The 16,740-nt window shown below is 36.9% G+C and overlaps 1 protein-coding gene across 15 annotated transcripts in view; it reads right to left on the bottom strand.

Moving 5' to 3' along the window:
• The window catches only part of KDM4C (lysine demethylase 4C), a 459,829-nt gene that overhangs the window by 128,740 nt on the left and 314,349 nt on the right, over nt 1-16,740 (bottom strand). For 13 of the 15 annotated variants that reach the window (XR_010407538.1, XR_010407537.1, XR_010407539.1 and 10 more), the window contains 3 exons: nt 16,024-16,205; nt 14,189-14,402; nt 12,274-12,350 (listed from right to left, as the gene is read on the bottom strand). Coding sequence is in view for 10 of the 15 variants with exons in the window: in XM_064578944.1 (XP_064435014.1) it covers nt 12,274-12,350; nt 14,189-14,402; nt 16,024-16,205 (473 nt within the window). In the remaining 5 variants the exon portion in view is untranslated. The other 2 variants (XM_045882408.3, XR_010407541.1) reach the window with 2 other exon arrangements.

The following is a 16,740-nucleotide window of genomic DNA, read 5'->3' as shown; positions in this document are numbered from 1 at the left end:
TAAGTGAAAACATACATTCACTCAACAAATATCAGTTAATCATCATGTTCCAGGCACTGGGCAACTGCAGTGAATGACAAAGATCCAGGCCTCAATGAAGTTACCTTCTGCTGGGACAGCAGAAAAACTAAACCAGTAGATTATTTAGATGGTAGAAGATGTCAAGTGCTATGGGAGTGGACCATGGAATAATCTAGGGAAAGTGATGCCAGCAGATTCTGGCCTTTTCTAATAGGAAAGGTGATCAGAAATTTAAGAGAAGGAATAACTGATAAGGCTTCATAGGCCATGAAAAAAGGCAACAACTTTATTCTGACTGAGACAGCAAGGCACTGTAAGGTTTGAGCACAGCAAGAACATAATCTGACCTACATTTTAACTGGATCATTCCAATGGCTGCGTTGACAGCAGATGATAAAGGTTCAAGAGCATAAGTAAAAAATGCTAAGCAAAATAAGTCAGCTGGAGAAAGATCAATACCATATGATTTCACTCATATGTGGAATTTAAGAAACAAAACAAATGAACAAAGGAATAAAAAAGAGAGACAAGCCAAAAAACAGACTCTTAACTCTAGAGAACAAACTGATGGTTACCAGAGGGGAGGTGGGTGGGGGACGGGTGAATAGGTGATGGGGATTAAGGAGTGCACTTGTCCCGATGAGCACTAATGTACAGAATTGTTGAATCACTATATTGTACGCCTGAAACTAATAGAACACTGTATGTTAATTATACTGGAATTGAAATAAAAAACTTAAAAAAAAAACACAAAAAATGTAGAAACGAAAAGAGATGGTAGGCTACTGCCAGAATCCAGGAAAGAGGTAATGAGTAGATTAGTCTGGGTAATATGAGCAGAGGCAATTAAGAAGTGGCCAGAATTCGGGGCGCCTGGGTGGCTCAGTTGGTTAAGCGACTGCCTTCGGCTCAGGTCATGATCCCGGAGTCCCGGGATCGAGTCCCGCATCGGGCTCCCTGCTCGACAGGGAGTCTGCTTCTCCCTCTGACCTTCCTTCCTCTCATGCTCTCTGTCTCTCATTCTCTCTCTCAAATAAATAAATAAAATCTTAAAAAAAAAAAAAAAAGAAGTGGCCAGAATTCATTTTAAAAGTAGCCAAGATAGAATTTACTGTTAAATGTGGGTATGAGAAGAAGAAAAGCATCAAATCTAACCCTACAGTTTTTGGCTTCAGCAGCTAGAGGGCCTAGAAGCAGGAGACCTGTAGGACAAGATCTGGAATTCAGTCTGGGACAGGGTAAACTTGAGCTATCTATTAGGCATGTGAAAGGAGACACTGCTCATGAAATTGGCCATAGTGCTCCACTGAGCTAGATACTGATACATACAGGCAGGCCATCAATGACTAGTTGCTGTTTAAAAGCATCAAAGCTATGACATGGATGAGATTACTAAATGAGCTAGTGGAGAGAAGAGGCCCAGGTTTGAGTTCTGAAGAGTGCAAAGAAGTGGCCAGTAAAGAAAGAGGAAAAGCAGGAGTGTGTAGGGTCCCAGGAGCCAAGAGAAGATGGTGCTTCAAACAGGAGACAGTGGTCAACTGACAGAAGAACAGAAATTTCTACAAAAACATGTGACTAGAATAAGTTTAAGAGAGAAGTGGGGGAGAAGAACTGGAGAGAAGAATAAATACACGAATGAATAAAGACAAGTCTTTTAAGGAGTGTTACTATACATAGAGGCATGGAGAAATAGGGTGGAGCTGGTGAGGAAGAAGGATCAAGAGAGGTGGTTTTTTGTTTTGGTTTGGTTTGGTTTGGTTTTTTGGTTTATTTGAAAATGGAAGAAATAGCAGCTTATCTGGATGATAATGAGAATCACCTAGAGAGGGGAAACCTGCCGGTATGGGAAAGAAAGGGATGAATTATTGGAACTATGATCCTGTGTGTAATAAGAGAGGGGGTGGCCATAGGTAGGAGCAGAGATATTGTGGATATCATGCAGGTGGAAACTTGCAGATGTCCACTGATGGCTTCCTGTTGCTTGGTGAAATATGAAGTTCACAAAATGAGAGTAAGGATGGGGTAGAAGAAGGGAAGCTTCAGGTGACAGAGGTATGAAACAGTCAACCTGGACAATGAAAGAGGGAATCCATGATGGGAATGCAGAATGAATTACAGACATCACCAAGGACACATCAATAGTTACAAGTTGAAAGCAAGAGCAATCTGATAGTGGGTGTTTCTCCACAGCCATATTCAGCTACAGGGCTGCAGGCGCAGAGCAGATAGATAATAGGATCTCCCAGGGTTGAGTTGTACTTAGGGAGAATAACAAAGTTAGCAAGTGGAAGGAGAACTGAAAGTGTGCAAGGAAACATAGTAGCTAAAAACAGAAGTAAGGGCAAGAGGAGAGGGAGAGACTGAAAAACTGGAGCATTACTGGGAGTCACAGTGGGGTAAAGGATTGCTGGATTCCAGGAACTAGAGAGTGTGAGCTAGTAAAACAGAAGAAAGCAGTCTGAGAAACATGCCTCAGACTGGGCGAGGACACAGGAAATGCAACATACCTAGTGGAATGCCAGTTAAGAGTGAAAACAAATGAATGACCCTTTCAACAATGCTTTCTACTGAATACTGTATTAGTTCTTTATTGTTCTTTATTATTGCAATGACAAATTACCTCAAACTTAATCACTTAAAATAATACAAATTTATCCCAGTTCAGCAGGTCAGAAGTCCAAAATGGGTCTCATTGGGCTAAAATCAAGGTGTCAGCAGGGTCATTCATTTCTGGAGGTACTCAGGGAGAAAGTATTTCTTTGTCCTCTCTAGCATTAAGGGGTGGCCCACATGCCCTGGCTCATGGTCCTCCTCCATCTGCAAAGCCTACAACAACAGGTCAAGAGCTTCTCATTTCACCTCATTCTGACCTCTTCTGCCACCCCTTTCCACAGTTAAGAACCCCTGTGTCTGAACTGGGTAAACCCAGATATCATAAGATCAACTGATTAGCAACCTTAATTCCATCTACTACCATAATTCTGTATTTTATGCAACATGACAAACACACTCATAGGTTCCAGGGATTAGAACATGGACATCTTGGGGCGGGGGGTGTATACTTACTACATTGTAACTATTTAAATGTCATCATACATCCATTTGTATGAATGGAATGTAACAGAAGAATATAAAGTCATACATACTCTGTTTCAAATTCGATTTTTCCCTGGATTTATCTTCCTAATAGCATTGCTTACACCAATATAAAAATTAAATTTGCAGAGCACCTATCTGATAGCAGGGTAGTGAGCCAAGCACACGATCAGTGGCAAGAAGCACCTCTGTAATTTAAGACTGGTCAGAGGCCATCTACATGAAACTTAATGCATAATCCTATTTCCAGGAACCTGAGCAAAGTACTTCAAGTTGAACATACATCTTACTTTGTTAAAACTGTACAACATTTGGCTTTCAAATAAAAACCCAGCTGGTTTATTCTTTCTTCCCAGCATGACCTTCCATAACAAATAGCAAAGTACTTGATTTCTTCATCCTGCCACTGGACTAATTTTTGCTATTCATGAGAAATGCCTGCACTGCACTTTTTTCCCCCTCCACTCTTCCTAGGGATGCCTTTCCTCACTGCTAAGGAGATGTGCCTCGTAGCCCAGTGACCTCCGGGCACGCACATCCTGGTGTGTAGTACAGTATGTTATGCTCCTATAATGTCAGTCATTATTCTTCCTGACTTTACTTGTGCTCTCTGGTTGAAGCACTTAAGATTAATGAGGCATTTGTTCTCAATCAAGAAGCTATTTATGAATATAGTTCCACTTACAATAAGCTGTGTAGACTTCTCTTTCTTTCTCTCCATTACCAAGTGGAGGGAGGGAGGAGAATGATGTTTATTGAAAGGAGGAAGAAAGTACAGAAAAAAAATGATTTGTGACTTTTTAGCCTGTAAGCAGTTCCCTAATAGGAAGGCCTCCACATCATAGCTATGTTGTCAGCATAATTGATATTCTCAAATGTGCTGTTCTGTTTGGTTAAAGTAAAATAATTATTACCACCCTGGCCTTTGTGAGCCAAGGTTTAAGTCTGCAGCTGTTTAGAATAATCTGCCTCTTCAGGAGGCAAGAGGTAATTGTGAAGCCAAATGTATTCGGAGAGTGTGGTCCTAGATAGTGGCTTACAGGGACACCTCAATGGAGAGGAGTAATTACATAAGCAACCACTTGACTACAAACAGCCACCACCCACTTGTGAATGCCCTGCCTTTAACAAGAATAGAGTCTTTCTGTTTCTACTAGTTTCACTGTATATGAGGATCAAAGTCAGCCTGCACCTGGTCTTAACAGTATCTCATGGAATTAAAAAAAAAAAAAATACAGCATAAAACACATCACAGGGAGCAGCTGCGCCACCATGACCTCTCAAGGCCATAAGCCAATCTGATCTAAAAATCAATGGCTCTGATCTACAAAGCCACTTCAGAGCTCTTCGTAAAAGAAAAATGTCAATGCTGTTGTCAGCTGGAAAATTGGATTCAGGAGATTATCCAGTTCTGGGAAAGGTCCTGTGGGCAGAATCCAGAGTACATATGAAAGGGTAAAGTAACTGCTCTACTCAACCACCCAGTAAGGCTAATTAACCTACATTAAGTAGATAACACATTCTAGTGTAATTACACTAGAAGTTAGTGCTGGCTTAACTCTCAATGGAAACAAACAAAAATCATTCAAAAACCTTGTTCAAAAACTGGTCAGTTGCTTAGCCTTCTTCCCACTCTAAAAACAAGAAAGTGAGGTAAATGGGCCTGGAAATCTGAAGGCCTGAGCACTGCCACGAATCAAGGCTGTCTTACCATACTGTGGGGCAATCCAGGGGGTAAAAGACTTACTCTCTCAAACCCTGGTTCATCATCTGTAAAAGATTTCTGACAGAGATGAAGAACTCTTTAGTCCTTACATTTTATGGAAGCTGTATGCTGCTTAGTTTATATTTAAATCAATAGTTATTCTGAATTTGTAGGTCAAAGGTTGAAAAATAAAACCTTACTTTTCTACAATAAAAGACTTTCAAAGAGCATAATGATTGGCAATTTCCAATATCTATTCAGTACCATTATTTTTATCTGGGGAGTTAAAGAGGGAGAATAAGGGTTGTGTTATGTGGTAAAGGTAACATACACCTTAAACTTACAAATTTTCTTTAATAATCTCCAGTCTAAGAGAACTTCTATTAAAGAGAGAGGGAAAGCACTACCTTGAGATTCAACAGAGATAAGTTAGGGTTGCTTCATAACAGATGCACCTCCATCTATAGGACCCCACTCTCAACGCAAAGTGGGAACCAAAGACTACCTAATAAACCACCTTCGTCCACCCACCAATCATCAGGCAGAGTAAACAGAAAGTTACACAGGTTGGCACTTCATTGTTCCCAAAGATCTGACAAGCTACCACTTCCAAGAGGTCAATCCTTTTTACCTGAGACCTAAAAGTTGACAGACTAAGGTATACTCCAAAGACCAGGAGTTCAGACAAATGCATTCCAACAAATGACTTAGATTCTCCCATCTACAAGCTTTAGCAACACCATTGGAGTGAGTTTTGTAAAGACCACTACCTCAGTAGCGGGAGGGGAAGAATGAAGCGGGGAAAATCGGAGGGGTAGACGAACCATGAGAGATGATGGACTCTGAAAAACAAACAGGGTTCTAGAGGGGAGGGGGGTGGGAGGATGGGTTAGCCTGGTGGTGGGTATTGAGGAGGGCACATTCTGCATGGAGCACTGGGTGTTATGCACAAACAATGAATCATGGAACACTTCATCTAAAACTAATGATGTAATGTATGGGGATTAACATAAGAATAAAAAAATAAAATAAATTAAAAAAAAAGACCACTACCTCAGGAATTTCTAGAATTTAACTTTGTGACTATGATTTATGCAGAAAAAAGACTTCATTTTCTTTCAGAAGTCAAATAAAATAGCTACGTTCAGCCGTGGAGGGCATGAATGGCAACCCCTACCCAATCTATAGATATCACTTGCGTATGGTCAAGCAGTAAAAAAATAAACACCAAAATGTTTATTTTTAATCATTGCAATTGTATATTCCATTCTTTATAAGAGGAACAGAAATGCAAATCCCAAAAGATCATCAAGGTATAACTTGCTCATATCTATGTGTTACTCTATTAAAAAAAAAAGAAGAAGAAAAATAAAAGGCATAGTGAATAAATGTGAAAACATATTTCATGTTTGCATTTTGATTTCCTGAAACCATTTTGGGGAAAAAAATGTTGTATTACAGAGATGCTATGTTACACATATGCAATATAATTTCATTATTCTACATAGTACAATAAATGCTATTCAATAGATAATAAATGTGTGCAATTACCTAGTTTGTGCATTTCATTATACAGAATGAAAACTCCAACCCATAAAGTGTTTTTTAAGTTTTTCATTACAAAATCTGCTTTTTCATACAATGGCAATATTCACCCAAGAATATAATATGTAGCTACTTTTTTTAATACTGTATTACTTTCAAATAAAAATATTGAAACAAATTCTCCTAAATTAAGTGTAACAGGATATACTGAAATAAAAAAGAATTTAGAGGCTAATACATATTGTCATGCATTCCCAAACAGCAAGTAGATAAAGTTATAGTAAGGCCTTGAAGTCACTGGCCTGTTAAAAATTTCCTTTAGCTCATAAAGACTACACTGATCTGGTCAATAATTACCAGTGCCACTTGTATTCCTATACTTCCTAACACCTCTAACTAGGTTAAGAAGTGAATAATAAATTTAATATGCTAGAAGGGCCCCAATTCTTAAGGAAAGCTAATTAAAGCAAAATGGAAATACAAAGCAACACAGAATCAAGGGATTTTAGGGTCAGAAGAGACCTTAGATATAATCTCTAATAGAACCTTCTCATTACATTGCTTTTAAATCTTTCTTTAATTTAGATTTTTTGTTTAGATTATATGTATGTGAGCTACTGTGCTTACCTTACCCTCCCAAGAATTATTTAAGGTAATAAAAAAGCCCCCTAGTAAGACATAGCACAAATGATACACGCTTTATTTGAAATTTTTCACACTGACAATGGAAAACTACAGCACAGGTTTAATGCTGCCAAGGACAGGAGACTGGAAACTTATGATTTGTCAAAGTCATAAATCTGAGTGTGATGTGACTTTCCATGATAAGTTACCAATCCTTACATGCAGTTTTCATCACCACTTATGGCACTAAAACAAAACTTCACAGCCCCTATCCCCTGAAAGGTCCCTGAAGAAATATCCAAATTACCTAGACAGAAAAAAAATCACCAGACAGCTACATTATCCTTAAATTTTAAGAAGAGAAAATCTTATCCATATTCCTTTTTAACCTCTTCAACCTGCTTATATTTATTTACCCTTTGGAATTCTATATTATAAATTCTTCAAAAGATAATATAGAAAATCCTATTTTTACTCTACATAATATTAAACACATGGATTACTTTTTAGAATAGTAGTAAGTATTTAGTTTACCAGCCCATTCCAGACATCTAACTAACATCTTTCTTCATAATCAGAAGTGTATCCCTAAAGGAGTATTCAGGTATTTCACAGAAATACCCATACTGGAAATTTTTTTTTAAGTGCAGGGATAAAAAAGAAAATGGTGGGAAAAAATCTCAAAGAAATCAATACAAATTCTGCATTTTTACAGTAAGAATACTAGCATTTTTAATTAGTAGTAACTTGCAGCCATTAAACAGTGGAAATCGCAGATTAGAGAAAACTTCAGCAATTTAGATCAAAAGTGATTAGACTCACATTAAAAATCAAAATAGTAAGAAACACATGCTAGAATCAGAGTACTGACAGTATACCCCTAAAAAGAGAACTTGGTAATGTCTGGCATGTGCTCTCAAGTCATACTGTAACAGAGTAAAAACTGCTTCAAATCAATTTTATAAATAGTCCCCAAAAGGTCAAAAACAAACAGCTGAAAATAAAATAATCCAATACAGTTGGGTTTTAAGCCATAAGCTGAAACATAGCTTTCAGGTAGTTGTATCTATTTACCTGAGCGGTACTGAAATAGGAAAATAGGCACAAAGCAGTAACATTTAGTTAGAATGATGGGATGTACAACCTGAATCTCAGGATAGACAGGTATTTGGGGGGTTCTTTATTTCATTTCATTTGAATTTGGATATAGAGCCAGGATCCTAGAATCTAAATTAGGGTACAATCCAAAATTTGTAACTAATCTCTTCCCCCAACACATTCAGGTGAAGCTGGCAGTAAGGCATCTTCTTCCTTGTTTTAACTGACGCAAATGGATAAAGTAAAGACAGTAGCAAAATGAAACACAGTGAGCACTGAAGCGAGACTCTGGAAACAGTGAGAGCACTGAAGGCCACAAATAAAGGTCTGGCCCATATCTCTGCGATCACAACCTTCTTACTTTATGTTTCATCCGTTCAGAAATGATCCAACACTGCACCAGGCATTAGGGGTGCTACAGAGGTCAATGAGACAAAGTTCTGGCCTCCGGTTACTTAAAAACTATCACAACAGTTGGGGCCAGAGTGACGTCCCTCGTTAGAAATGGTAAATAAAAAGACAGCTGACCACTGAGCATTGATTCCAGCCTTGCATACATCCTCAGTTACCTCGCCCAGGTTGATAGTAAGAAAACCAACTACCTTCTAACGTTAGATGAAATAATCCCTACAATGCCTTTGCTTCCAAAATTTAAATTATTGATGCCTGGGGCGCCTGGGTGGCTCAGTCGTTAAGCATCTGCCTTCGGCTCAGGTCATGGTCCCAGGGTCCTGGGATCGAGCCCCGCATCGGGCTCCCACTCCAAGGGAAGCCTACTTCTCCCTCTCTCACTCCCCCTGCCTGTGTTCCTTCTCTCGCTGTGTCTCTCTCTGTCAAATAAATAGGTTAAAATATTTAAAAATAAACAAAAATAAATTATCGATGCTTACCTCCATGATACAGTTACTATTATAGTCTCCTCCCCACCCGCCTTACTGAAATATAACTGACATATAACACTGTAAGTTTAAAATGTATAACATAAAATGTATAACATGATGATTTGATTTATATATATATATTTAGAAATGATTACCGAAATAAGATTAGGTAGCACATCCATCACCTCACATAGTTTCTTTTACTTATTTATTTTTTCTGGTGAAAACTTTAAAGAACTTAGCAACTTTTCTTTTTTTTAAGATTTTTATTTATTTATTTGACAGAGATAGAGAGAGAGCGAGCGCAGGGGGAGCGGCAGGCAGAGAAGCAGGCTCCCCGCCGAGGAAGGAGCCCAACACAGGGCTCGATCCCAGGACCCTGGGATCATGACCTGAGCCGAAGGCAGCCGCTTAACCGACTGAGCCACCCAGGCACCCCAATCTTAGCAACTTTCAAGTACAGTACTATACAATAGAGTATTTCTAACTACAGTTGTTACTATGCTGTATATTAGATTCCCAAAATGTATTCATTTTAAAACTGGAAGTCTGTACCCTTAACCACCTTTATCTATTTCTCCCATGCCCCCCCACCCACGGTCACCAATTAACTTTCTGTTCCTATGAGTTCAGCGTGTTCTTTTAAGATTCCACATTTAAAGAGAGTATACAGTATTTGCCTTTCTCTGTCTGACTTATTTCATTCAGCATAGTGCTCTCAAGGCCATTTATGTTGTTGCAAATGACAGGATTTCCTTTTTATAGCTGAATATGAAATTTCAGTGTGTATCTCTATATATACCCCTCATTTTCTTTACCCATCCATCCAACAATGAGAACTCTTTAAAATGAATCTTTAAAAAACAGAACAACCACATTCAAGTCTCACATATACCTTATAAAGATAAATATAAGGTATTTCAGGCTACCCTCTTCTTACTCTCCAGGTGTGCCAAGTACTCATCATAAAAGGAAACAGAATTAGCTAGAACAATCACATCTGTTGTATAAATATATATCCCAAGCAAAATATGTTATTGAAATGTTTTGCATTCATGATGAATAATAAATCTTACATTTACAAAGTACATTTAAAAAGAAAATCCCAGGAAATAATTAGGAATTAGAGTTAGTGATGTACAAACCAGCAATCAAATGTCATCTGACCTCCCTTGCACTGTTAGATTTCCATTACCTCCTGTGGAACCTCCATTAAAAGGAGTCCCAAGGCTTTTCTGGAACCTAAAACTGACAATGTGAGATTGATTCCTAAAGATGTCAAGTCTAAGGATACTTTTAAAATGTAATCATTCCAGCCACAAAATCCAAAGAATCATACTTGTCTACTAAAAATTAATATTGTAACACTCACAACCACACTAAATAAGGGATTTAAAGCCAAAATACTGATATTATCACTTACTCCTCTGCAATGCTTAAACTGCAATTCACTGATTTCTCAGGAGAAAAAAATAGGAATCAAGCTTCATAGACAAAGTTCACACAAATGGATAAATTGAAAAAACAACTGGTGCACTGTGAATTCAGATCATTTCCACTTAGAAATAAGATATTAGGTGGGTCTAAAAAAATCATTGTAAAATTGTATTCGAGAGTTTCCATTTTTATTGCATGGTATCAATAATAAAACACAAAAGACATTGTATTTTCTAAGGGTGTGAGGGATTAAGATTAATAGGAGCTTTAAATTAGTTCTAAAGAGTCATTAATCTAGTACTTCCTTCTTAAGACATGCTAAAGGAAAACAGCATGAACTATCACAAACAGCCTCAGAATCAGGGTGGGTAACGTAGGCCTGGCCCTAGCTCTGCCATGCAAAGGACAATGGTACCTTGGGAAACAGGACTGTTCAGTGTGTGAGCAAAGGAGTCAAGCAGTAACTGTGGATGGAACAGAGAATTCTTCAAACCTTGGTGAACTGGATTAGAATATCTCTAATCTCTAAACCTATACTTCAGGGTGAATGAGAGGATCACAGGCCACACTGATTCTACAAAGCTTTAATTTGGCTCATATAATAAATATAAGACCTGCATGGCAAACAAGAACTGAATATACTTATTACAGCACGACTTCCTGGCTGATTTTAAGATACTCTGTATTTACATAATTTTTGTTAATATAATGATCACATCAGAGGAAATACAAAAATGTTTTCTGGGCCCACTAATGAAAGACTTCTTAAATTGGAGATATTACCTCTAACACGAAACAGATCAGATTATTTGGGCTATAAAGAATGTCCATACTTTCCCTCATTTTTCCCTCACTACCTAAAGTGAATGCCAGCAATAAAATCATTCAGAAAGACATTCTCAGACATCTTTAATTTATAGTCACCATACATCTCTTTCAACACTGAGAGCTAAACATACATATCATGCCATAAATTTTTATCATGCAAGGCATTTTCCTTATATCGTCCTTCAGGATTTTAATCTGGTTGCAAAGAAATTTAACTCATTAGAGATCATTGAGAAATAAAGCAAATGCTACTATTACAATTGAAATCATCTGCTCTGAGATTAAGAGTGAGGGATACAATGTTAAGATCTAACAGGTCCTAATTTTCAAAAATGTTCTGATGCTTCTTGAAAGAGAATTTTTAAGAAGTAACGAGGTAGCACATAATTAAATGGAAAAATAGGTGACATGATGGGTTAGTGGAATAGAACTTAATGCTTGGATGTAAGCTGAAGTTTCAACAGGGTTCATCAGGAAAAACAATTAAGATGAGGAGGAATCTTTGTACCTTAAGTGGGGTATCATTTGTTGTTGAAAGATTCTGTCTCAAGTTCACAGACTGAGACAGAGCAGTCTGTCTCACCTGGCAAAGAGCAGACTCCAAAGTTTGTTGAAGTGTGAATGTATGAATGAATAAGTGGGGAAAGACTCATACCAGTGGAAAAGTTATGTATGGCATGGTTTTGTCAGGGGTCAGGGAGGATCCTCATCTTGAGTGTTACTTAGAATATTTATTTTCAAGAACTATAAAATAGACCTGGGCAGGAAAATGAAGGAATATTTTAGACTTGTTCAGATAAATTGGCATTCTCTGTAGGCTCCTGAGTAGAACAGTAACACCTAGAAATTTATTTAATATTTCTATGATGAATAGAGCCACCAGACAGGATGATTTGAAAAGAGAAGACTAGAAATATAGTAAGTGTAGAAGTGCACACAAAAGCATGTGTACAACCTTACCTTATTGCTAGATTTAAATGTGTTCACAGTGGAGAAAGTGAGAAGAGGGGTTAAAAGATATTAAAATAGGCCACTTACTGCTGTCCATGCATTTCTTTTGCAGCGGGCACATAGCCATCCATCACATATCTCGTGAGAAGGGATACCATAGCAACCTATAAAATAATAGTATGGATTCATGAATTAGGTCTTTTGCATTTTGGTATTATACATCTTAGCACTGAATAACTAAAATCAGAACAACTGCCCACCAGTTGTCACTGCTTAGAACAAAACATAAGCAAGGCTGTCTCAAAGATACTTTTGGCTCTCATGCCTTATGGCTAAAAGGATATCAGCCCCAGGAAACATGAGAGTATGGGTCTTAATCATTACTAATGCTCACAATAGTTATCAGATAATTCTTGAATGGGCAATAATTAAATTTCTAATTTGTTGGGTCTAGTTCTTTACTCATACAAAACATATTTCAAAGTTAGTTGCAATTCATGAAGGAAAATTTGGGGAAGCTTTAAAATAATACAATAAATAAACTTTGACATATTTTGTAAATTAATATAATTTAAAATTACATTTCAGAAATTGTTTAATTAGCTTTAATTTCAATGATAGGGACAGAGGATGCACAATTCATGGTTAGTGATGAAGGGGTATCTTCAGTTCTATTTGTCTATTCAATACATGCCTGACTCAAAATAACTGTGTAAGGAAATAGCTGATGATGCAAATATAAGCAGCAATTATACAGTACCAACAAACATGTGTTACTCTGACTGCCTTTCAAAGGGCTTTGAAAGATTTAAAGAAGTAATTTTTAATATCAAATTTCTATTACATTTAAATGAAAGAGAAAATAACAGAGATGTAATTACCAAAGAAAAGCCTATCATAGTTAACTAAGACTATAAAATGTTTAGTTCAAGCATATGTTTATGAAATACTATGGCTAAATTGTATAGCTTGTACATTCGGGAATCAAAATTAAATCCTAGTTTTTTTGGTGAAATGATGCATTGGCTGTTATATACTTTAAATAATGTAGGGTGAATGTGTATGTATATATATATATATGTGCGTGTGTGTTACAGATTGATATAAGTACAACAAGAAGGTTGCTATATTTCAAACACATTATGTTCAAATCTCTTGGGAAGCTGACAGTATCTAATCAATCAATAAATGATAGACAGTGAGGCTATTTCAACCCTAACGTAAGTCTAGTGTTTCTCTGGGGTAAATACAGAAGGTAATGCCTATATTATAACTATTCATGCTACACTGACAGAGACCATACATAAGTATGTTAACATGACATATGATTTGGTAAGATCTGGAATATTAAAATGCCTTAAAATAGACTTGCAATAAAAATTAGATCCCTTTTCACATTTTAGAGGACTTACATGGCAGGCAAATAAAAAAAAAAAATGTATTTGCCATTTATCCCATGATGTGAAAATACCAAATTGTGACAGGTATGGAACCTAACCATCTCAGTCCTGCGGGGAAAACAACTGTAATGACTGTTCTCCCCTGGAAGGCAACAGAGATCTCCTTACCCTCACAAAGAATAAAAATTAAACTCTATAATTAAATTTAACAATAATTCCCCAAATCACCAAAGAAATATTCATGTCTCTTTAAAAAGTACAAAGAAAAATAATCATGAATCAACATCAGAGGTTAAAATTAAGTTTTTACAAACTATCTCTTAAGTAAAATTCAAATATGTGAAAGGAGCCCCACAATGACCCCACATCTGGACAACAAACAGAACAAAACTGTTCTCCACTGATACTGCACAAAACTGTAGAAAAAGGGATTATTATACTTACTCATACTTTTATCAGAAGAAATGTGAGAAAGAATGATCTAACCATTAAGAATGCCAATAGTTCAATGCAATAGATTTGGTAGGGGACAAAACGGTGAGAAACAAAGATTATGTGAAGCACTGAAAAGCCAGTGATTGATGAATGAGAGATTCATTTACTTGCATGAACCCGTACGCAGCACTTTGCACAGGAAATCAGAAGACTTGTTCCATCCTCTTCCAGAAAGGCATTAGGCGGAGAATATTCTATATTTTCTTCACTATAAATAAAACACATCTCTGGAATGAGGGGCTTAGTCTTTCCTCCTGGAGTAACCACTTCGTCTAATTTTGTCTCCCATCTAGAATCATTTTCTTCATTGCTGCTATCTGGCTGAAAAACATAATATTCCCACATGAGTGAAAAACATGCAAAAAAGTTCATCATTTGTTCTGGTCACTCAATTCCACTAATAGCTGTTCCATGCACTAACTTCCAGCTTCTGTTCTTCCTGTTGTTTTCCTTGATACAACTATTAGCTTTTTATCAATGTTCCTCTTCAGGCTCCCATCCAGAAGCTAAGCTGTAGAAACAGGAGGACATTCTGTGCATCTGCTTGTACGAAAAAGTGATAACCTGCTAAAACTATATTCTTACATAAACAGTTCAGGGAAAGCATCAATTTTTCTGAGGAATTTTTATTTCTTTCTTTATTTTCACTAGGTTAGCAGACCTGGTTTCATATACTGAAGAATTTTACCTGGTTACACTTGAAGGAATGTTTTCAAAGACCTCAGTTTTAATCTGTGCAACAGTTTTTAGAGAATTTTTGAAGGTTGTGCCTCACCACAAAGTTTTTAAAACATCAAGACAGAATGACCTGGCAAGTGTCACTAAATAAGAAAATATAGTGTGCAAAACAAAACTGTCATCTCTCACCAAAATATATGAAAAACATTTAGCGCTTAACTAAAATTCTAATTAATGAACTATCTTATCTCCAGAGATCTTATATTAATAAGTTTCTCTATATCTTATAATTTTAGTGAGAATTTTGTTAATTATTGGGGAAATACAAAGGCAGATTATGATATAGAAATAAGAGTCAATAAAAAGTTAACTTTTTCCAAGAAAACAGACATTCAATGACTAAACGGAAAATAGTTTGTCACTCACAAGGGCCCCATCGAAAACAAGTGAGTTAAGTTTACTTTCTATATTTTCAAAGATCTGAAAATGTGGCAAATCACACAATTTCATGCCCTGAAATGTCTGAACAAAAAAGTGTTTATATGAACTCTAAAAGAGAAGCAATCTTAAAATACTTCTGATTCCATTATTGATAATATAACTCAGAACACAGTGCTCACATCAATACACTTTATTATATATTGTATCTTAAAATAGGTCACGAAATACCACCCTTCCTAGATTCCTGAAGATCACTTTGTCTGGGTTAGTGTTAGAGAATGTGGCCCTCAGTGAGCCAAAATGCCATCAGTATGACATATGGAATAACACTGAAAACAGTACTATGCACAGCTAGTTGATGAGGGTGAACTGAACAATCCAGCTTGTATTGAGTCCTGCTGTATTTTATGCATGTTCCATGTGGGAAGACAGAGACATTTTAAATGTGGGACCAGAGCTGACATATTATTGAGAGTGATATTTTCAAACACAAAACAGAGACTAAGTCTAAGTTCTCTCTTTGCAAAACTTATACAACATATTGTTAAGCTTTCAGTTCTGTGTTTCTTGATTAAAAAGACTGGAACTGCCCCTTGACTGAAATGAACAATGACAAATAAACCATTTATTTTAAAATGATAAAGCACTACCAGAGAAATGTCTCAGAAATTCTGTTTGCTCTTTTACAATGGCCATGTAAGTATTGATGTCTCCCTTTCCGTGCGCATACTTACCTTACAATGATTCATCTGTGTTTTTACAGTCACACAGAAAGTGAAGCAGTGAAACGAAACCTTGACAGTGACCCCTCCACCCTTATTACCTTGTAGTAGGGCATTAGGAGAGCACAGATGGCACAGTGTGGCTCCATTTTGGCCATGGCTGCATTATACTCCTGTTCAGCCACAAAGTTTGGGGACTTCGTCTGCCAAAGGTGGACCAAAGGCTTCGCCCAAGACTCTGTTTCTTCCACTTCCTCCTCAATTGACGGAACCTCAGACAATTCTTGCAAAACAAGGCATGAAAACACAGTGAGCATGGGATCCAGGGAAAAACAATTCTGTTATAAAAGAAGCAAACATTCCAAAGTATCATTGATATTAATGTCAGACAGGAAACCTATTTTATCCTTCAAATACATTCTGAGAAACAGAACAAAAAGAATGTCCTTTTCATCCTCCTCATCTTCAAGGGATAGGTCAGATCTGATGGCCAGACAATGAGCCCCCTTTTGATACCCTCCCCATCCCTGCCAATAATAACTAAACGGCTCCCTCCTTCAATTTCACTACTTCTGTGAAATTACTTTCCAGCTAGCATAGGAATTCACTGGCCCGGTAACTGCCTTACCACTATTTTTAGTTTCCTCACCTAACATTGTATATGGCTTAATAAAAATGTATTAAATGAACTTCATTTAATTAACTTTTGAGTTCAAGAATTCATGACAAATAACATTTACAGAGCACCTATCATGTGCCAAGCAATACACTGCCATTACATGAATATGAAAAACAATTCCTATTCAAATCTTATTTGC

Source organism: Mirounga angustirostris, unplaced genomic scaffold (genome assembly GCF_029215605.1).
Source record: "Mirounga angustirostris isolate CCGP_5_RB_7025 unplaced genomic scaffold, mMirAng1.0.hap1 SCAF_15, whole genome shotgun sequence".
NCBI classification, from domain to species: domain Eukaryota; kingdom Metazoa; phylum Chordata; class Mammalia; order Carnivora; family Phocidae; genus Mirounga; species Mirounga angustirostris.
Note: the sequence above shows the minus strand (reverse complement) of the source record. Positions and strands in the feature narration are given on the sequence as shown.